This window comes from Leguminivora glycinivorella, chromosome 6 (assembly GCF_023078275.1).
Source record: "Leguminivora glycinivorella isolate SPB_JAAS2020 chromosome 6, LegGlyc_1.1, whole genome shotgun sequence".
NCBI lineage: Eukaryota > Metazoa > Arthropoda > Insecta > Lepidoptera > Tortricidae > Leguminivora > Leguminivora glycinivorella.
In genome coordinates this window covers 24,597,327-24,620,106 of record NC_062976.1, presented here as the reverse complement: position 1 = coordinate 24,620,106, position 22,780 = coordinate 24,597,327, and the positions used below count along the sequence as shown (strand labels likewise).

Below are 22,780 nucleotides of genomic sequence, written 5' to 3'. Positions count from 1 at the left end.
GGGTCTCATTAGCCTATATGGGAGTCCCACATAACCATCCCTGATGCCGTAGCCGAATGGCATTTCTGCGACGTGAAACGAAAACGAAAGGCAGTCTGGCTCTGTCGCGCCAATACGCAAGAGCGATAGAGATAGATATCTACGAGCGTTTCGTTTCGTGAGCGTTTGTGCCATTCGGCTACATACTCTGGGTACGTAGCCGAATGGCAGGAACGGCGTTTTCTTTTCGTTTTCCGTCGGAAAAATGCCATACGACTACGGCGCCAGGCCATTCCCTGCGCCTGGGATGAGTGTGATGGTATACGTAACGTATTTCCCCTCGATAAAAAAAAAGGTATTATGAAAAGCGGCATTTTGTGAAAGCAGTGAGTTCTATACTTGTACTAATATAAAAGCGTGTACGATTGGTATCCTGTCTACGCAACCAGTTTGCTTCAGAATATTCCCCCGGGCACCGCAGGCAAGTTGCATAATAATGCCAACTTTTGATCGAGAACTTTGCGGGATAGGGAGCGCTTTATTTGAACGGGTGTCAGGTGCGCCATCTGCGGTGAAATGAGTATTCACATACAATATGTAATACGGTGTATGAAAACTTGGAATGTTTTCTACGGTAGCAAAAATCAGAACTGGGTGCATTTGTGCACACACCCTGTGCGATCTTCTACATTTTATTGTACTAATGTATTCTGTGATTTTACTCCGGAATATTAACTTAAATTTGACTTGACCTACTCTCTATATTCGATTGAATTCCACAACTACGATGTAGTTGGTAAGTACAATTATACAGCGTGTGTATTCCATACGGGCGAATATTTTGATAACCTTTAGTATCGGACCTAAGGAGCCTAATTACATTTTTTTTTAATAAATGAATTTTTTTTTCATACGTAATAATTCAGAACGCAATGTATTACGTCCACATCAATTACCGTACCTACTTAACCGTCATTACGACATGACGTTTATGTCATTTGACATGAAGTTGGACGGCGTACATTGCCGCTTAGTCAGATTAAAAAAAATAATTACTCTTAATTGATAACACTTTTTAACAAAATGATTATCATATACGATTCGTGCGATCAGATACTATAAGTGGTTACATTATTCGCCCGTATGGAATCCACACGCTGTATATAAAAATCTGAAATCCATAGATATTTAAAATGGTTTTGATTTCACAATCATAAAAGTCATCTAACAGAATAAATGAACTGAAATAAATGTCATATACAAAAACAAAGGCCAAGGCCTCCATGTGTCTAATGCTGGAATATAGATTTGGAGGCCTTGGTATTTTTTTCTTTTTATAACACATTTATTTCAGTTTATAGTTAAAATAGTAGTGTGCCTACTAAAATAACATAAATTATTATATTTCCTATGAAAGTAATTTAATTTGTTCTTAGAGAATAAATGAAAACTCCTAACTTAAAATTAATACGCAATTTCAATTAAATAATTTAAGTATGTTTATGTAAGTCTATTTATATTCTCTTAATTATGTGTATGTTTATTCAATTTGTGTGTTGGAAATTAGAATAATTATGATTATTTATTTCGAAGCACTTTCGACTCTTTTTGATTATGTTTTTTATTTCCGCTACCCAAAGGTTGTCTGGTAGAGATCGCTCTTTAGCGATAAGACCGCCTGTTGTCTGCCTCTATTTATAATCATTTGTTTTGTCTCCACTGTTATCTTTTGCTGAGGTGTGCCAATAAAGAGTATTCCATCTATCTATAATTTATGTATTTTTTTATTGTTCGCTTTCGCCATACAATGAAAGTCATGTTGCGTAACGTTTACTTTATCAAGTAACGTAACATTCTAAAACATGAAACTCATATTAAAGCCTCTGAGCGACACGTTTTAATTGTCTTTCAGAAACAAAAGCCCCCAAAGTTGCGTCATTTGACCTGACGACGTGAGTGGTTATTTGAATATTTAGCGGTGTTGCTGACAGCACGATTATCTCGCACAGGTGCGGGTTTTTATCTGTCCCGATATTATACACGGGTGCTATTCATAAGGGCTTTGAACATTGTAGCTAGACTATCACGATTTGAAACGTGTTATCTCACTACGAAATTTGAAAACGTCTTCCGAAAAAACTGATTATTATGAAGTATAAACAGACATATTTTAGAATATTATCCCATGATTATCTAGCTTAAGATATATTATTTTAGGAACATTATCAGTTTTTTTAATAATAATTTATAGTTTCTTTATTTTGAATGAAAAAGTTTACATTTTGCAAAAACGCTCGTCTTTAGGAATAAGGCCTTAATCTTAGCTACTATCACAGCTACTTACGAGTAGTTGTTGCATTTTCCAAAAATGCAACTTGTACGGTATATCGCCATCTTGTACATGATAAATATAAACGATAGCGATTAACAGATCAACCGTACTAGCCGAAATCGCAATCATTGCCGCTAGATGTCGATCGAAACGCAGTCTTTTTTTTTATTATTATAAATGGGCTAGCACTCTTGGCCACAGACTAGCCAAAGGCAAAGACGTGGCCTACGATGGAGTGAGCTCGCCCAGAAGATGCCTGTTCACTCTTGATTTGAAAGTTGCCGGGTTAAATCAGCTCTGAAATGTAGCCTAGCTCTGTTGCGCTAATACGGAGGAGAAATATACCCTGTCAAACAAGTCTGTCAGTAAATAAGAACAAAGAAAACTATATGCATTATTTTCTTTTGGGTGCTAGAGAAAAGGATACTTATTATAGTTTTCTTTGTTCTTATTTACTGACAGACTTGACAAGACAGAGTTTAACGATATTATCACGAGCGTTTTTGCATTTGGCTACATTAAACATGTAAAATTGGGTTACTCGTGAATGGTCGTCTCGGGTCGGGTAAAATATACACGTATGAGTGTCTCACAGCAGTTATGTTATTAAAATTTGGCTACATACCCTCATACATACTCTAATTATGACGAGTTAACGCTGCTGTAGCAATCAATATTTGTAATTAAAAAAATAAATATTATGGGTGATATGCAGCAAAAGTGGCCTCACATTAGCTGTAAAGATTGGCTACGTGAAACAGTTAAAAGCGCACCAGTGAAAATGAAAAAAAAAAATGAAATACCTATTTATTTTTCAAGTAGGCATACCTACTACAACGTGCCAGCGTGCAAGTGACGTTCAAAGCTGTAAAAAGTCTGTCGTTCTAATAATATCAACTATCCTTTCTGCCCAGTTCAGTATCTTCTCGATTCTAATGGAGTTATTCGTCAATGGTCATGCTTTTAGGCTATCCAAGTATCAATCTACCCATTTGTGATAAACCATTAATACAAATCAGATTTAGTTTATACCATCAATGATTATTAAAATTTAAGAAGACGAGAAAGCGTACGTGTCCATCAACTTTGTCTAAGATAGAGCTAGAGTTGCAACTCCAGTGGCTTGTTTCACTACAGTGATATTGTCTCTTGACACTGACAATTCTGTACCTATTTCTGGGTTACTCAGTGTCAATATTTAGAATAGAATAGAATATTTTTTATTCGAAAGCACACAGATAATAAACAATTTTACACTGACATAGAATAGTAATAAAGTGCCACGAAATTTCTTTCTTGAACAGGCAATGAACGGCGAATTGTCAATGTCAGGTGACTATTGTCTGCATTGTGAAATAGGTCAAGAGTACATGACAAGTTTTTAGTCGACTACGCGATACTTTGTGAACATAGGCCCGCACTGACGACCGGGGCGAAAAGTAACAAGATGGATTTGCCGCAGCTGCGCGCGGGGATAAATAAACGGCGCCTTTTATCACCCCGTTTTGTATAGAAATTTAATTACGGAATACCCGAGTGGACTCGTAGATTACTGGTACGTAATTTCGGGCATGGAGGAATAAGTAAGGGAAGTGTAACTCCAACCATCAGTAAATGTGGGTTATTTGTATAGGCATAGATTAGTGACATCTAGCGACAATCACGCGACACACTGAGAGAAAATACAACCAGTTTTCATGTTCGTTCAACAAGTTTTTTGGTTAAAATAGCGCCTACGTGCTCTTTGTAAACAACAAGCTACTTGTCATTTGAATCGGCAATATATTTGAATCAACCAGTCGATTTTATAAAAACAACCTGACACATATTGTTTTAAATATACGTTTGGCTGATTCAAACGGATAAACTGCAGCAAGTCGAACTTGTTAAATTCACAATGCAAATTTCTCTCAGTGCAGTAACACCCTTAACTAACCATCGGTAGACTTTATGCCCTTTTAATAAGGATTACAAATGTACAGTCAATCAATTCCTAGGCCACTCTAGAATCCTGTCTTATTGACACCATGCTGTATTTGTCAAAGAAGTCACTTCGACGTTTACCGTGAAAAGGTTAGCGGCCTAGGATTCAAATTGACTGTTTCTTTTTTATACTACGTCGGTGGCAAACAAGCATACGGCCCGCCTGATGTAAAGCGGTCACCGTAACCTATGGACGCCTGCAACTCAAACAGTGTCACATGCGCGTTGCCACCCCATTAGAAACTTGTACATTCCCATTGGGAATGTACAAGCTCTAAGGAGGGTTCGGGTTGCCGACGACTCACAGGACAATAGACGAAACAACTTAGTTCCGTAAGTCCTCCCGTCATCAGCACACCGCACCCTCGTTGAGCTCTGGTAGCCTTACTCACATTCGCTATGCCCTATCTCCTACTGTATTTCCAGCTAACAGTGTTGCCGATGGTACGCGTACATGTAGGAGGGCATAGGTCTAGCCATGTCGCCCTAAATCGACCTGGCGTCGTTCAGTTCAGCAGGAGCTCAGGGTGCTAGGCATGGGGTGGGAGGAGGTTGCCCAAACGGCCCAAGACCGGAGTAAATGGAGAAATATGATTTGAGCCCCAGCAGAGGGTAACAGGATGTAAAGAAGAAAATAGGTCTAGCAGTGCTCCATGGAATTTATACAGAAGGTGTTCTTTTCTTTGCAGAGTGAACCTGTCATCAGACGAGCCGTCTTGGACAGTGCGGGGTTTGGAGTGGGACGTGAGGTTCCGGCTCGAAGCCGTCGCGGTCAACGGCAAAGGCCGGAGCGCACCCGCGCGGCTTGATGACGTGCTATTCAGAGATCCTGAGAAAAGAACAGGTCAGTACTTTAGAGATTCTTTGATGAAGGGGCGTGCCTTAACTTGTACATAGTCATTAGTCATGATAGAATACTTAGATTTAATAAATTTTCCCGTTACGTATATCATGTTCTACAATTATATACCTATCTATGGAAGGAGTCCTCATGGACAGTTCGGAGGTTGAGTAGGAGGGCTTCGAAGCCATCGCAGTCAAGGGCCGGAGTGCACCCACGCGACTTAATGATGAGGTGTTAAGAGATCAGAACCCTTGGGTAGGGTCCTCACTTGCTGCTATGTGCGTGACGACATCAAAGACCTTTCAAAGAAATTTCTGTCCAAAAATCGGCACATTTTTTTTTGCTAAAGTATTTTTGTACTTCAATCTGACGGATTTTGTTAAGCAATATAACCTAACAACAAAATTAAAATTTTGAAAAAACCCCCGACCGCGACATAGTAGACCGATTTCCATGAAACATGGCTAAGAACACTCCCGACTAACTCAGCTTTCGGACAAAAAAAAAACTAAATCTAAATCGGTTCATCCGTTCGGGAGCTACGATGGCACAAACAGACACACACAGACAGACAAACAGACAGACAGACAGACAGACAAACAGATAGACAGACACGTCAAACTTATAACACCCCGTCGTTTTTGCGTCGGGGCTTAAAAAGTAGCGTATATTCATGAAATAAATACTATGTATGTACAAAAGAAAGAATTGATTACCCAACAGTCATAAATCATATAGCTCCCACAATGTCTGAAGTGTGCATGTTCTACCAGTAAAACTTGAAAGTACAAAGTACAACATTTTAATCCTATTACCTATTTAGATTTCCCCAACAGACGGCCATTCTAGATTTAGCTTAGCGCAAATACTCGAGTCCCAAGTTACTCGAACTGTCTTTGGAGTGGTTTATTTTCTGAACTCGGCACAAGTTGAGTTTTGAAGCTTGTCACTCGGTTAAGTTTGAGATATTACGAGGACAATATCGAAAATACCACAGAACTAAATCAAGATAGAAGGAAAATGCTCGGCGATTAACAGCGAAACCGAGCGTGTAACGTTTTGTGTCGAGCCTATGACGTCACGAGTGTACTTTAGTGATGGGAACGTTGTCGCCGCGTAACCTATGCGATCGATTGTGGAGGTTGCTTGCGGGATGCCCGCCGAAGTTAAAAATATCGGATGTTCATCTTCGTTGTGAAATGAAGTAAGTATATACCTGTATTCGTGTGATGACAAACAATTCACTAGTAGGTATATAATTTGCCTAAGGCCAGGAACAAAGATTTTAGTAGGTAGGTATTAATACTAGTTAATATTTCGTAATATTTTTAAGAAAATCGACCATGTACTCACTTCATTATCCTCATGTTATTTGTTACCACTTTTAGTAATTTATAAATATAATTAACCATTAACACATTTTTAGTGTTATTTTTATTCATAATAAATATAGAGCGTATTATGTTTGTATTTGTTTTTCTGCCGACCACAAATTCAACGTTAATACCGTAACTGTAACCTATTTTAAAGTTAAATTTACTTATTACTCGTACTTTATATGTATAGTTTCATAACAATATAAAAACATAATTATAATTTCCACTGCTTCGCAAAATCGATTTAAATCGAATAAGGAAATCGCAGCATACATGACGATATAGTTCCGTGGTGCACCACTATTCTTAAGTTCGACGGACAAAATAACAAATCTACCTTCACTTTGTCTCGACAGTTTGAATAGCCTATTTTTATATCGCTTGTTTTAAACGCACGCCAAGTCGGACTCGTCAAATTAAAGCCGCAATGGAAAACTGAAGTCAGAATTGAACAAACGTAGTGACACTGTGAGTGTAGTGTGTTTGGACAGACCATCGAGTGTGAATGCGGCCAGTGGGAACGCTGAAAGTGAACGCAGAGAGATACGAGTAGTACGATAGATATTTACGAGTGTTTGTGCCATTCGGCTATAATAACATCTTACGAACCAAAAAATCCCCATAGTAGATCGCTGACAGTTAAAACATCGATATTGTTTGGTACAAGAAACTAATATTGCTCAATGTCATCCAACACTCCTAACCATTACGCAATAAGTTAACAAAGGGTACAAAAATTGATCGTCCAAATGTCCATGAGCGATGGTAAAAGCATAGCATTATGTGATTCGTCTGCTCATTTAAAGCTTGACCAGAAAAATATGACGACGCGCCATCTTGCGGAATTTTATTAGAACTATTTTCTTCGTACTAAACTGAACTGTCACCTCATACATCAGAATAACAGCGCCCTCTTAACAATAGTCATATATTTCTGGTCAGGCTTTACCCCAAATATAAAAAACCGGCCAAGAGCGTGTCGGGCCACGCTCAGTGTAGGCTTCCGTAGTTTTCTGTATTTTTCTCAAAAACTACTGAACCTATAAAGTTCAAAATAATTTTCCTAGGAAGTATTTATAAAGTTCTACTTTTGTGGCTTCTTTCATATTTTTCAAACATATGGCTCAAAAGTTAGAGCCTCCCCCCCCCCCATACACTTTTTTTTCCTTTAGGAGCGATTATTTCAGAAAATATGAATATTATCAAAAAACGATTTTAGTAAACCGTTATTCAAGTAAGCGAACGAAACAACTCATCTAATTTGAAATTACTGCCCAAGAGTGCATTGCCTTCTAAGACACGAAGGTTACAGTACGTTGCTGAAGGAATAGCAGAGTGCCTATTATCGCTAGTCCCAATTATTGCAGAATGTCTGAGTACTACAGGAGCCTAAAGATACTTGAAAGGGCTTAAGAATGAAATCATTAGTTGGTGCTAAAATAAGGGCTAAGAGGATTTCAACGGGTACTCTCTTGATAAAGTAGAAATATACATACCTATGTTTATTTTAATTCATCATCATCATCATCATGTCAGCCCTTTATCGTCCACTGCTGAGCATAGGCCGTTACCGCCATAGAAAATGTATGAAAAAATGGTAACGGAATGGGAAAAAAACCTTGGGACACTTTTTTTTCCTATTAGAATTGAAACAGCTCGCGATTCTGTGTGGAAACCACATAAAAATGTCTAAATCCAAAAAAAAAGTGGGGTGGACAACTTCGAAAAAAATGGCCCACCAACATTTTTACATCGATTTAAAAAAAACTAAAAAGAAATAATCCCAAAGACAAGCTGCCGTGCAGTCTCTGTATTAGCCGTAAAGGTAAATATTGAAAGTGCCGCTGCAGGCGCCGGTAATAAGGATTTACGGCGCTCACTGTACACGGGTATAGTATGAGAGCTTGTCGTAAAGTAAACGATACAAGAGGGCATAGAGCCATTGGTCGAATAAGCTTATAATAGTTATAATGTATCCATACTAATATTATAAATGGGAAAGTGTGTGTGTTTTGTTTCTCCGTCTTTCACGGCAAAACGCAGTGACGAATTGACTTGATTTTATAACTAGAGATAGTTGAAGGGATGGAGAGTGACATAGGTTACTTTTTGTCTCTTTCTAACGCGCTTATAATGTATCCATACTAATATTATAAATGAGAAAGTGTGTGTGTTTTGTTTCTCCGTCTTTCACGGCAAAACGGAGTGACGAATTGACTTGATTTTATAACTAGAGATAGTTGAAGGAATGGAGAGTGACATAGGCTACTTTTTGTCTCTTTCTAACGCGAGCGAAACCGCGGGCAAAAGCTAGTATTATATAATGCTGCTTAGCCTGATGGTAATGCCTGATCATTATAAGGCATTATTACGTAGAAGATCCAACTGAGAAACAAATGAAATTTTCATGTAGTCACACATATCGCACATGAAAATGAAAATGAAACTGAAAATGGAAAAAAATCCAGTGAAAGCCAGACACACTTCACCTTATGACACATGTAACCGTATTGACCTTACCTACTCTCGTACCTACTTAGATTCATATATAAATAATTTTATTTCTGTACACATTTAGTAATGTATTAGATACGTAAAGCTACGTATTTGCAAAGTGTAATTTATAGCACAATGGAGAAGTCAGCACAAAAGTAGCGGGGAAAGGGAATATTTGATGAAATCTTGGAATATTTCTAGCTGCAAGTTCCTAGTCTGATATTCCAATCGCTTGTCAAGCGCTAACAATTAAATATTTATTACTTACCCGAGCTTACGCTTAATTAATTCTAGATCTCCACATACGAATATAATACTAAACATGGCCTAGTATTTTATAAATAAATAAAATAAATAAATATTGGGGACACCTTACACAGATCAACTTAGCCCCAAACTAAGCAAAGCTTGTACTATGGGTGCTAAGCGACGATATACATACTTAAATAGATAAATACATACTTATATACATAGAAAACATCCATGACTCAGGAAGAAATATGTGTGCTCATCACACAAATAAATGCCCTTACCGGGATTCGAACCCAGGACCGCGGCTTAGCAGGCAGGGTCACTACCGACTGAGCCTGACCGGTCGTTTGTGTATCAAGTATGTCGATCACGATAAAATTGAAAGCCCCCAGTTAACTTCCATTCAAGAATGAATGTCTCGAACACATCTTTTATTATTTTGTAATCACCATTTCTCTAGGATGCATGCTTTTTGAGAAAATTATAAGAGAAAAATCCGACCTTCAACCCTTTTCAGTCTCAGATACGGACTATCAAAATTATTTCAATTTCTAGTTCAAATCCATACTAATATTATAAATGGAAAAGTGTGTGTCTGTTTGTCCGTCTTTCACGGCAAAACGGAGCGACGAATTGACGTGATTTTTTAAGTGGAGATAGTTGAAGGGATATAGAGTGAGATAGGCTACTTTTTGTCTCTTTCTAACCCCTAACTTCCCTAAAATGGGGGGTGGAAGTTTGTATGGATCATTTTCGAACTTAACGCGAGCGAAAACTACTAAAGTTAAAAAAAGTATTTGAAACACTTACCTGTATACTTTTTAAGCGTTAATTTTGTGACCTACTTGTCGTTCAAAACGCGTAAGAGGTCTGGCTATACTGGCACTTCCAAACTCAACTGGTTCGCTTTTCAAAGTAATAACAACACAGCCTCGCTCGTTAGTGAGCGAGTAGCATGCCGCAACTTTCACTCAGTCATTCTTTGGATTATTCCCGATGACTTTACAACCCGTTCCTAAGATGTCACAAAGACAAATTTCGGAAGCGGAATTCTTATTGTTGCCTTTAGGCTTCGTAAACTAGAACATTACTTTGCTAATTCGCGAATTGATAACGTGCAAGTCAATCAGTGTTAACCCGTTATACTTGCGTACTTTTTTACATGCAATTAATTTTCCCACCCTCCCACCGCAAAAATAAAAATAAATACGCAAATAAATATAACAACCCACCACCAAAAATACAAAACTCGACACGTGTTTCGCCTCTCTACGAGGCATCCTCAGGAGCTGATGTTGACGGTCCGAAGTTCTGCAAGTGACACCCTTTAGGCCTGCCTTCAGGCTTGCTTTAGATAAATAAGTAAGCCTATAGAGTGTCACTTCATACATAATATTCCTTAGTTAATAATCGTGAGTAAACTGCAGGGCCTTTCGTAACGAACTCTAGTACGTGTAAAAAGTAAAATTTTGAAAAAACCCCTGACATAGGGGACCGATTTTGATGAAACATGGCTAAGAACACTCCCGACTAATTCAGCTTTCAAACAAAAAAAAAACTAAATCTAAATCAAGTTCATCCGTTCGGGAGCTACGATACCACAGACAGACACACACACACAGACAGACAGACACGTCAAACTTATAACACCCCGTCGTTTTTGCGTCGGGGGTTAAAAATAAGTTATTGGGAAAACTTACTTGAAACTTACCTACACATACAAATATTTATCTAAGATATGATCTTGCTTACGTTTGCTTTTTATATAAACATAGGTAGCAATTTTATATGTACCCAATCTTTACATATGTTCTGTGAAATATAAACGTGAATTCACTTTTGTATAATAAGTACCTACTCATCTTAGAACAAATTATTCTCATTTGAAAGTATTTTAATTTGTATAAGCCTTCGGTAATTGTGTCATATACTTGGAAATTTCGACCCTTGCTTTCGTGATCCGATGACTGAGTGGTTTTACAGGCATCCGTCCGGTTAACGGAGTACGCTGGTTCGATTCCAGCTCGGAACACTTGGAGGCCTTGGTCACTTTTTCTTTGTATATGACATTTATTTAATGTTTAAAGTACCTACTCTTATTTAAAATTTAACAAGAGAATTACGATAGTTTCAATCAACAAAATTTCCGAACTTTGATGATTGACATAAACTTCTGTATTTCAGTTCAAAGATCAGTTACGACATCAAAACTAATCTAAAGATAAGGAAACAGCCTGAATCTAGTGAGCCCTGATTAAATTGGCAGGAGCATTAAGGGAATAGGATCGTAAACTATCTTTGATCTGAGAGTGAATACAAACAGTCTAACACCTTTAGGTATCGGCGTGACAGATCATCCTAAGGTATTAATTACGTTCCATAGATCCCGCATTGTACAGATACCTTTTGGAAACTAATACTAATCATAAAACTTAAAAGCGAGCTTATATTTACACATTGGTGACATTTCCTCGCTGTGTCGCTGATACGTTGTGCGAGGAAGTCGCCAGCTCTTTGGTCACCGGTTACTTTAGCCAGACGCTTCGCGATTTTTGCGAAATTCTTGTGCGCGCCTAGAGTTTCAAGTGTTTCACCGAAGTATATTTCAAAATAATCGGACTTAAATTTTGTTTCTTCAAGCTCTATGATTGCACTATTTGTGATGTGGGTAAGACAAGTTCAGCAATCATGTACAAATTTTTGGTTTCCAAAAACAATCTACTAAGTTATAAGAGAACAAAAATAACTAAATTACTACAAATTAAAGAACTACAAAAACGTGTGATTTTAGGGTTTTTAAAAGTTTCCTCGATTTTTCCATTCATTATATTATTATTCGAGTCTCAATTTTACGAAATAATACTTTCTAAGATATTCCCAGATCTTTCAAGAAGTCGGGGAACAGAATATGGAACTAGTTTTAAATACAAAAATAACCAGAAACTAATCAAGATCGCAACGGGTTCAAAACCATAATATATCTTTTAGTCGCTTAAAACTATAAATTAAACGAACGGATATCAGAAAACATAGAAGCAGAATTCAAACAGTTTGCTGTTTGAGAGCGCTTAGAAGTAGAGTGAATCAGAATTCCTTTCATACGCTCCGTCTAGCAGGTAAAGTCCGTGTCCTAAGATCTTCAATTTGAGACCAAATAGTTTACCCCGGACTTTAATATAGATAAAAAGGCTAGGTCGATTCGAATGCAGGTACACTGATTAAAAAAAAAAGGTTAATATATTATGGTTAAGTGTGTCATAAGAATAAGTGTGTCTGGCTTTCACATTTGGCCTATTTAAACCAATGATCAGTGTTTATTAAAAGTTCATACGTTTACCATTAACCGAGAATAATAAGTTAGCAAAAGTATGAACTCGAAAAAACACCTGTGACTATGAGTAAAAAGGTCTAATGTGAAGGCCACACCTTCTTACCCGTATTGACCTTGGATAATTATTTTATCTAGTTATCTCGTGTGTCTCACCCGCAGCTCTTATGTACAAGTAAGGACTTATTATACTTAGGAAACAAACATTAAAGTGTGATTTCGCCCGTGTGGGTTAAAATATAAGTACCTAATACCCAGAAATTAAAAATACGTTTGAACATTTCTGACAACATATGAAAAACAACCTACGTAACTTGGTTGGGTTCTTTGTTGCCCACCAATATTTGGTGAATAATAAAAAACGTCTGCATTACTTACTATTATTGAAGTATACAGGAAGAAAAAGTAAGACTAACAAGGACGCGAAGCAAGGACGGAAGGAGCTGTCTCTGCTACTTCTACTGAAAATTCCATAAGTTAGTAATCTCCTCCTACCCCCTAAATCACATTCAGTAGGTAGATAATCATGTCACATTTCCATCTCCATTATTTAGATGCCTGACAGTCCTCAACTGTGCGTTTCTCCAGAAACTTCCTGCCCCGTACTGCTAAACTGTGGAATGAATTGTCGCCTGCGGTATTTCAGGACCGATACGACCTTCAAATCTTCAAGAAAAGAGCGTACACCTACACCTATCTGCTCGTTTTCCTCCTATCCTATAAGAAAGACAATATTTTTATTCAGGACGTTAACAATATTCCTTACGTCTATGATACACATTAATAGGTATTATATTAACGTCACTGAAGGTCTCCCCTCAGCATTTTGTCAAGTTACCTACCAGGTAACTTGACGCTGGTCTTCCGTGGAGACCTGTCCAAGCGATCGCGTTAGTACATATTAATAACAAAAATTAAACTTACGAGATTTGAAAGAGGTTAATAAATATTAAAACTAGGTATATGGCTTACTATTACATTAACATAAAATAAAAAAAAAAAAATAAAACGTTTATTCAGAACGTAAAGCTTAACCCTATTACATATCTTCTGCCAAACCACTTTGTGGTTTGTTGGCAGACGACATTGAGCATTAATTTATTTTTCCCCTCACTAGCTCGGAAACAAGTGTTTTGTTTTGTCCTTTAATACCAGCGGGTAAAAACGCATTTTATCCACTAGTGAGTAAAGTAATTTGACCTTGAATAAAGTCAAATTAACTGCTTTAAAATTGATAAAAGTGTGTGAATCTAGTAATAAAGATGATTTACCACCTGTAGAACTACTGGAAGCAGTGATAAACGCATTTTTTGCGTTGTAGTTTCCTCGCTATAGTGAGGGGAAAAGTTTTGTGTTACACTCGGGTGCAAATGTATTTTCCTTCTCGTGTGTTAAAAAACTCGCAAGTTCAGGATTCTATTCTCGAACCACTCGCTTCGCTCGTGGTTCAACTATAGAATCCTTTCACTTGCTCGTTTTTCAATTCCACACTCGGCGTTAAAGTACAACTTTGCCCCCTTGTATAACAAATAACTATTTTAATTTAACCTATGTCTGAGACTGATTAGAGTTAATAAAAAAGTACGAGCAAGAAACGCGATAACTGAATGAAAGAAGTTTGATATCATTCTCATATCAATGTTGGTTCGAATCAGTGTGTCAAGCCTGGGTGTCGCAGCTAATCAGCGGAGGGGTATGTCGACTATTTCTTTGAAGCATGTAATGGAGATTCCGGGAGAGTTCGAGTCGCGTCGTTATTGTGGTGTAATTTTGATTCAAGGACGCGGTAGTGATGCGCTGTAATTAAATTCTGGAGTTACTCTGCTTTGTAAATAAATGTTTGAAATGTTTTTTTGCAAAAATGTCATTTTTGGCACAAGCTTTTTTCGCCGACTGTACCTTTCTTTCAACAGTCATCTTTTGCTCTCCGAAACGTTTTTAAAAACCCCTTACTCGATGGGGATACGACGTTTCATAACAGAGTGCCTATGACCACCTTTCTGCTCCATCATCAAATCAGCTCCATGATACCATAATATTGCATTGTCACGTGCTTTGAATATGTGTGCAAAATTTCAGCTCAATCAGAAACCGGTAAAATAAGGGTCAAATTTAGCTTCTACGTTTTGACCCAAACTAACATTACATACTAGCAATGCAAGTTAAATAAAAGCTTGTAAAAAAAATAACAATGTAGCACTAGATATTATAGTATCCAATTTATTACGTAGATTAAAAAAACTTTAGACAAAATATTAAATGTCTTTCCAATTGTTGTGATCATCATCATCATCTTCATCATTCTTTATAAATGGCAGTGTGTGTCTGTTTGTTTGTCCGTCTTTCACAGCAAAACGGACTGACGAATTGACGTAATTTTTTAAGTAGAGGTAGTTGAAAGAATGGAAAGTGACATAGGCTACTTTTTGTCTCTTTCTAACCCCCCACTTCCCTAAAATGGAGTGGTGGTATTTCGTATGGAGCATTTCGCAATTTTCGAATTTAACGCGAGAGAAACCGCGGGTAAAACTATTATATTATTTATGTAGTAAACAAAAAGACAAGACAATATTGGAGATATCGCTTTATGAATCGGAACTTCCGATGTTCATTATTTTATCGCAAACTATTTCGACCTACTGTAGAAAAATAATACATTGTGCAACAAGGGGAGGAAGTTGAATATTACTAACGAGAGTAAGTTAAATCGCGACGGCTTGCCGGAGCGATTGAAAGACTCGAGTTAGTAATATTCATACTCCCCGAGTTACACACAATGTTTTTCATCACACTCGCAATGTAAAAAATATGTAAATAGATGTAAAAATGTTAAGTACAGTACAAGAAACTTCATTATTCCCTTGAGGGAACGATGTTTCTATAACTCACGATTCGCCTGCGCGCAATAGCACATTTAAAGTGCGGGTGTGATAAAAAATATATAGTTGAATACAAAAACGGAAAATAGGCTAACATTAATGTAAGTTAGGAATATTCCTAACTTTCTCCAGAAATATTATATCATAAGAATAATTCTGACATCACTAGAGAAGCCTGAGAAACCTCTTGATGAATCTCGCCGGTAAAGCCGAGGCGCGTTTAATTAAAATGGGATTATCTGGAGCCTGCAGCGTCCAGCTGAGACAGGTACCAGGGTGCGTAGCCGAATGGCACAAACGCTTTCGAAACGAAACGCTCGTAGATATCTATCTCCATCGCTCTTGCGTATTGGCGTGACAGAGCCAGACTACTTACCTTTCGCGGCGTTTCGTTTTCGTTTCGCGTCGCAGAAATGCCATTCGGCTAAGGCACCAGGCACCTTTTGGAGAACTCTGGAAATTTGGAGGTTTTTCATTCGGAACAAATATTATGTTTCAGTAAAACCATCTAAAAATGAGTATTTTATCGTCAAGCCAATAAATTTAAAATGTCATGTCTTTGCCTCTCGATTTTGTTTTAATGTGATAGGAGGCAAACGAGCAGACAGGTCGCCTATGGGTGGCAGTGTTCGTTTATCATCAGGCGACCTGTACACACAACACTCACGAAACACAGTCATTGGACGTGCGTTGCCGGCCTTTAACATGGTTTAAGGTGTAAACTCTTTTCTTGTAGGTTTCAAGGTCTCATTTTATCTTACCCTTCAATATTGTCACGTTTTATCTTAAGTATTATTTTATTACTCGATTAGCGTCAGGCGTGTCAGTTAAACTCAGTAAATCAGCAGTCAGTCAGTCAGTGTCCATCACTTTCATCAGTCAGGTCAGACTATAGGTCTCTTAATTTATTTTATCTTTTAGCGTCTTACCTAATACTTACTTATTACATAACCCTTTGAGCGCCACTCTTTAAATTTTGCATACTAAATCGTTCACATGTGTGCCGCGCGACGTTCGTTCTATGGCTTAATATCCAGGATTTTCATTTCATCACTAACATTTTCAACCTCTTTTTCCCTATTTCCATACTAAAAATTGAAGTCGTTTTAGCAGTTAATGAACTTCTTCTTCAACCTATCGTTTTCCCGGCCTAGCGCCAGGGTCCGCTTTCCCGCTCAATCTTCGCCACTTATCGGTTAATGATAACTTAGATAAATACTGCTTTTTTGTTGGTATTCCACAACATTTATAAGGTTACAAGTACAGTCAACCAATTCGTAGGCCACTCTAGAACCCTGTGCTTATTGACACCGTGCTGTATTTGTCAAAGAAGTCACTTCGACGTTTACTGTGAAAAGCTTCTACAGTGACCTAGGATTCAAATTGTTTGACTGTACAGTAAGCTGCAAAATTGCATGGAGAAATTATGAATGAATTCATTGATAAATTCGCCATGCACTTTTGCAGCTGATAGTACCTTCATCTGTTTACATAATATGCCCAAAAACCTCTCACAAAATACAAAACGCCTAAAAAAATCAAGGAAAAAAATAATTTCTCCCCAAAAAGCTGCGTCACGGTGAAACTGTATCGGATTGAATAGGGTCCTACATATCATATCAAGTGTAAAATTACTTATGGAAACGTAATGCGCATCAGGCGTGAGATCGGGCGTGAAATGTGAGGCGGCGTGCACACTGACCGTTTGATGTGATAAGTAAAAAATAATGATTTGAATCAAGGTACTTACACATAATGTTTACGTCATAAAAGCCTACACCACACCTAGGACAATGGCAATCAAATAAATGCTCGTGTAGGTGAACACGTACCATGCTTGTATGAGTGAGATATATGTAATATGACAAGTTAACTGGTCGCGTATATGTCGCGTTTTTGACAGGCGGTAACTGTAAGGTAACCGCGAACGAGTGAACAGTGCTCAAGAGTAGAAGACTAAAGGCTAAAATAACGATGATAACGGAAATAACGGCAATAAATAAAGGATTAAATTTTCACGAATACTACCAATTCTTATTTGAAGAACCTTTTAGGGAAGTGGGGGTCAGAAAGAGACAAAAAGTAGCTTATGTCACTCTCCATCCATTCAACTATATCCACTAAAAGAATCACGTCAATTCGTCGCTCCATTTTCCATGAAAGACAAACAAACAGATGCACACTTTCCCGTTTATAATATTAAGTATGGATTTTACTATTCCCATTAAGATAAAGTTACTTCAGAAGGTAAATATACCACGTGTAGGTACCCAGGTACGTTTTAAAGAATGGTGTGCCCACGGTCCTTCCATGCCTTACCCGCAACGCGATTACGCAGCAAATTGCAGACCCATGCCTCACCCTTCAATCAAACAAGCCCAATTTCGTACCTAACGCGTTAGGCTCATTCCGAGGACTGTGGCGAGAATCAAGGGAGGGCAAACCAAAATAGGTCTGTTTCTTCTTAGCATCCATACTAATATTCATCATCATCATCATATCAGCCCTTTATCGCCCCCTGCTGAGCATAGGCCTCTCTTCTAGTACGCCACTTGTCCCGGTCCTGAGCTAGTCTCATCTAGTTCTGACCCGCAATTTTCCAGATGTCGTCCACCCAACGAGCTAACGGATGCCAAGCGCTTCTTACATCTGTGAGCGGCCAAAATTCTGTTAACATTTTAGTCCATCTGCCATCACTCTGTCTAGCAAAATGTCCCGCCTACTCCATTTTAGTTTGGCAATGACGAAACCCATATCTAGCACTAATATTATAAATGGGAAAGTGTGTGTCTGCTTCTTTGTCCGTCTTTCACAGCAAAACGGAGCGACGAATTTACGTTATTTCTTAAATGGAGATTACTTGAAGGGGTACATGATAATTATATGCTACTTCTTGTCTCTTTCTAACCCCACTTCCCTGAAATGGGGGCGGAAGTTTGTATGAAGCATTTCACAATTTTAGAACACGGGCAAAAGCTAGTAGACAAATAAATTAATTAATTTTGTATACCAAAGTATAAAATCTCAGATTTAGAATTGAATTCAAATCATTTATTTACACAAAATATCTGTAAAAATAAATCTGTTCAAATAGAAAAAAAATACAAATGTGAAGCTGAAATGGAAGAAACTTGTGCACTTGGCAGTGAAGCTGTCACGGCCAGCGTGGTCAATGGCGTTGGATTTCGGTGGAGTTAACGGGTGCGGTGAACAGCATGCTGCTTTCTGAAAATTAATTCGTTATTAATTTAAGCTGTATTAAGAAAACATTATAATACAGCATTCCTCACATAGAGCTAAACGTATTCATTGATTATATTTTCGTAGCCGTTCGTAGCGGGTAGGGTACCCGACATTCAAGTACAAGGAAACTCATGTATAGTGTGGGCGCTCCAAGGCAACTTTACTATGGCCAATTGACCAATAGTGTCGAAATTCGCAATAAGGTTGACGACTACATAAAAAAATGGCATTCTGTTTAGTCCGTCAATTAGATCGTCCAAAAATACTGAACACATACTTTTCGCTTTTTCTAATTAATAAAAAAATACAAAGATATAGAGCATCAAAGTTCCGGAGTGGGGGCTTGTGACGTCACTTCTAAGTAAAAATTGTACCTAGGCGTGACGTCACGCGAAACTTCAACGCACTGTATCGTCGTCATTTTTCGTTTACTAAAGAAAAGAAAAAATACATGTCTAATATTCTTTGATAATCTAATTGACGGACTAATTAGTTTTTGTAGTCGTCTCGCCTATAAATTATATACTTAACGACCGGTTTCTGAATAAATTGGTTCATTTCACACACAATTTAAGCGGCTGTTACTGAAAAAAAACCTTGTAAAGCCTGCTGATCATTCGTGAACCTTATTGAAATGCGATAGCATTCACGAATGGTCAGTTGAGCCTATTGCTGTAGTATAAACCTACCAACTATAACGGGTTTTAAGCCCCATGTTGTACACTCAATAATTTATCTACCTTCATAAAAAAGTTTCTGTTATCGTAGACTGACAATTGCTATATACTTACTTCAATGTTGTTATCTTAATCTTAGTGTAAAGTACCTAATCTAATGTAGTTTAAAGTTTAATTGAGCGCTACGCCAACAAACTGTCTCACAGTTTGGCGAAAATTTAATTTAAGGTACTATGTAACTGTGTTTTTTTCTTTAAATAAATTAAAAAAAAAAAAAAAAAACTGCCGCTCTAAAATGGTACACAGCAATTCCTTCTCTCAATTCGGCCCGTTCATTTCCACGGAGATGAAAATACAACAAGACAAGTAACTTTAGAGCCATCGATCTCTGTCAATAACGATGCGGCTGTAAACAGTGGAATAACGATATTGAATTTGGGTCGTGGTCGCCCGGTGACTGTGACTGTTTCGGCTGTAGAAAGTCTGAAATAGCTTTCGGATTGAGTTTGAGACGGTTATAAGGTACAAGAGTAAAACGTTGTTGGCCTAATTCCTAGCATTGCGTTGGGCCATAGGCATGAAACATCCAGAAGGTTAGGTTTTGCATTGTTGAATGTGAGAGTGCCTACCAGTGAGCCTCAGCGTTATGCGAAAATATGCAGACATCGTGTGTTTTTATAAGACACAGTGTACGATGGAAATGTACCCGAAACAGATTCGATGGCATTTGGATGTAGAGCGGCTATGAAAACGATCTGTTCCGGGTCTGTGCCATCCAAATGGCTGCGGGAAAATTAACATACCTACGAATCCTTATAATTCTGCTATAAGGTACGTGCTCTCTTCAGACCTACTTTTAAAGCTGGTACTAAAATGTATTCACTCCCGTTACGTGTGTCAACTGTGTTGTCGACTCATGTTAAGCAATCTCGACGACAAACATTAGCAGAGAACTCAGTACACTGCTCTAATAGTAAAGCAACGAAACTAGCGAAAGGATGCTATGTCAAGCAAAATGATCTAACGCTCAGCATTTTACAAAATGAACACATTTACTGTATTTTGCATTAAATTACTGCAAATTAATGCAAAATAAACATATTCAAACAGTACAGCAGTACCGTAGTACAGCGGTTCAGCATTAGTATTTGAATACATTTAAGCAGTACTTTTACTAAAAGACCCGCACATCGGTTTGTCAGTTACAAGTAGAAAGTAACTTTGTAAATTGGTATTCGCTTTGCCCCTTAAATAACCTACCCAATACATAATTTATCATACTTTGACAGCTTCTAACTACTCATTACTAGACTCATAAGTCATAACACGAACTTTCCAAAATTAAACAATTACTTCACTGCACTAACATATTAACGTAAGTACGTAAATTTAATCAATGTAACCTATAGTGACATCAATAACGAGGGGACAGCATTGCAGCATGCAGTTGACAACTAAACGTCACCTTTACTGGTTACAGGACAACGCGCCTACCAGCAAATTATTTACAATCTGCACGAACCATTGTGCAACACTACTTTCATTAGTGCAGTAGCAGTGACGTGGCACTAAGCAAGCTACAGTTGACACCTGAACGGCACCTTTAGTCGTTACAAGTCAACGCGGCTACCGACAATTATTTAAGTACAACCACAAAATATTGTACAACATCACTGTCATCAGTAGGTACAATAGCAGTGACGTGACTAAGGGAGCTACAGTTGACACCTGAACGGCACCTTTACCCGTTACAAGTCAACGCGTCTACCAACAATTATTTACAACGTGCATGGACCATTGTGCACGGTACAGACACGTGACGTGCACGACAATGCTTCCTTATCAGGTCACATCGAGCCATCAAGGCACCGGAGCAGTAGCGTTATCTTAGACTCGACTGCTCTAAGATGTGACATAATTTTTCAGAGTTGTTGACTTTTAGATAGGCTTAGTCATCAACATTGTAGTTCTTGTGACATAAGTTTTATAGACAAATAAATAAAACAAAAACAATTATTGTTTTTGTGTTAATTATGTACCTATAAACAAGAAGCGATAATCTACATTTAGAGGTAGAACGTGGAAAAAGTTGATTTTTAGACAGATTTTATGCATAATTGTCGTCACAAAACTGATAACAAGTTAACTTTTTATTAACAACTGTCACTAATTTTGGGTCTCAATTTCCGAAAATGCCCAGGTAAATAATAGCTGTCGAAAAATCGTGCAACAATGCGTATTTTTGCTATTTAGAAAAGACATTATACAACTTTTGATTAAGTCATTATTCAGATTCAAAACTTTATTAAACTCTGCAACTTTTAACTGCAACGACTTCAAATACCATAATTAAATTACATGATACAGTTTTAATAATTTTGCGTTACTCACTGAATGAGCTTCGGTTCTGAAGCAGCTATCCGAATAGTAAGTAATCAACGAAGAATTTGCATTTTCCGACTAATTATGATTTGAACATCACAAAAATGGCTGCCGAAAAAAAACCCTGCTCCGAAAATATGGTGACAGAATTTATAAAATATGTCAAAACCTTATTTATTATTATACCTACTACAACATTCACCTGTTCTTGCGAATTGTCTGATATTTTTTTCAGTGGCTGTATTGTAACATATAAGTAAACAAGTATAGGTCAGAACCATATTCAGATTAAGTTCGCTGTCAAGCAGCCATCATAACCATGATCTTGCCTCAGTGCACCCAAATGCACCAGGAACAAACAGGATTTGCGTGAGGACAATGCACTTACCCTTATCACATCAGCAAGCGATGCAGAGCATGCTTACTCGCTGCCTAATGAACTGAGGACCAAATACCGTATGTGGTATTATCAAACTATATGCGTCCTATACATAAATATGAGAGAGCAACGCTCTAGTGAAATTCGTCGTCCAAGACAAGTATTTTTAACAATTTTTTTTTTTGGTTGAAACTGGCTTCTAGAAAAGTTTTAGGTTTGAATAGGTTAAAATTTTGTTGCATAAAATGATGAGATTACACAGGTGGCATAATTTAGTTAATATTTATTTATCTTCTCTCTTAGGCTAGGTTTTTTACAATATGATTATAAAGGTAAAATAAAAAAAAACACACGGTAATATTATTGTTGCACGGTAACATGTTCATGTTAAAATCAGAAAAAAATATAAATACATAAGAAATATAATCAAAGTCGTAGCTTCTTTTTAAATTACATCAATTTCAATTAGCTCTCCCACTATAAAACGTATGAACATGACACAAAAACTATGTTAATAAAAAAATTGCTCCAATTAAAATTGGTAGTTACATACAATTATACCTAGTCTAGCAGATAATTGTCTCTTCATTGAGTTAGCGATGTAGTACTTTAAACAATTTTGATTTTCAA

General features: G+C 37.5%; 1 protein-coding gene across 1 annotated transcript in view; it reads left to right on the top strand.

The window, feature by feature from the left end:
* The window catches only part of LOC125226809 (nephrin), a 790,592-nt gene that overhangs the window by 690,401 nt on the left and 77,411 nt on the right, over positions 1–22,780 (top strand). Inside the window, exon 13 of the mRNA XM_048130914.1 lies at positions 4,984–5,138. Coding sequence (XP_047986871.1) covers positions 4,984–5,138 — 155 coding nt within the window. The remainder of the gene's footprint in view (positions 1–4,983; positions 5,139–22,780) is intronic.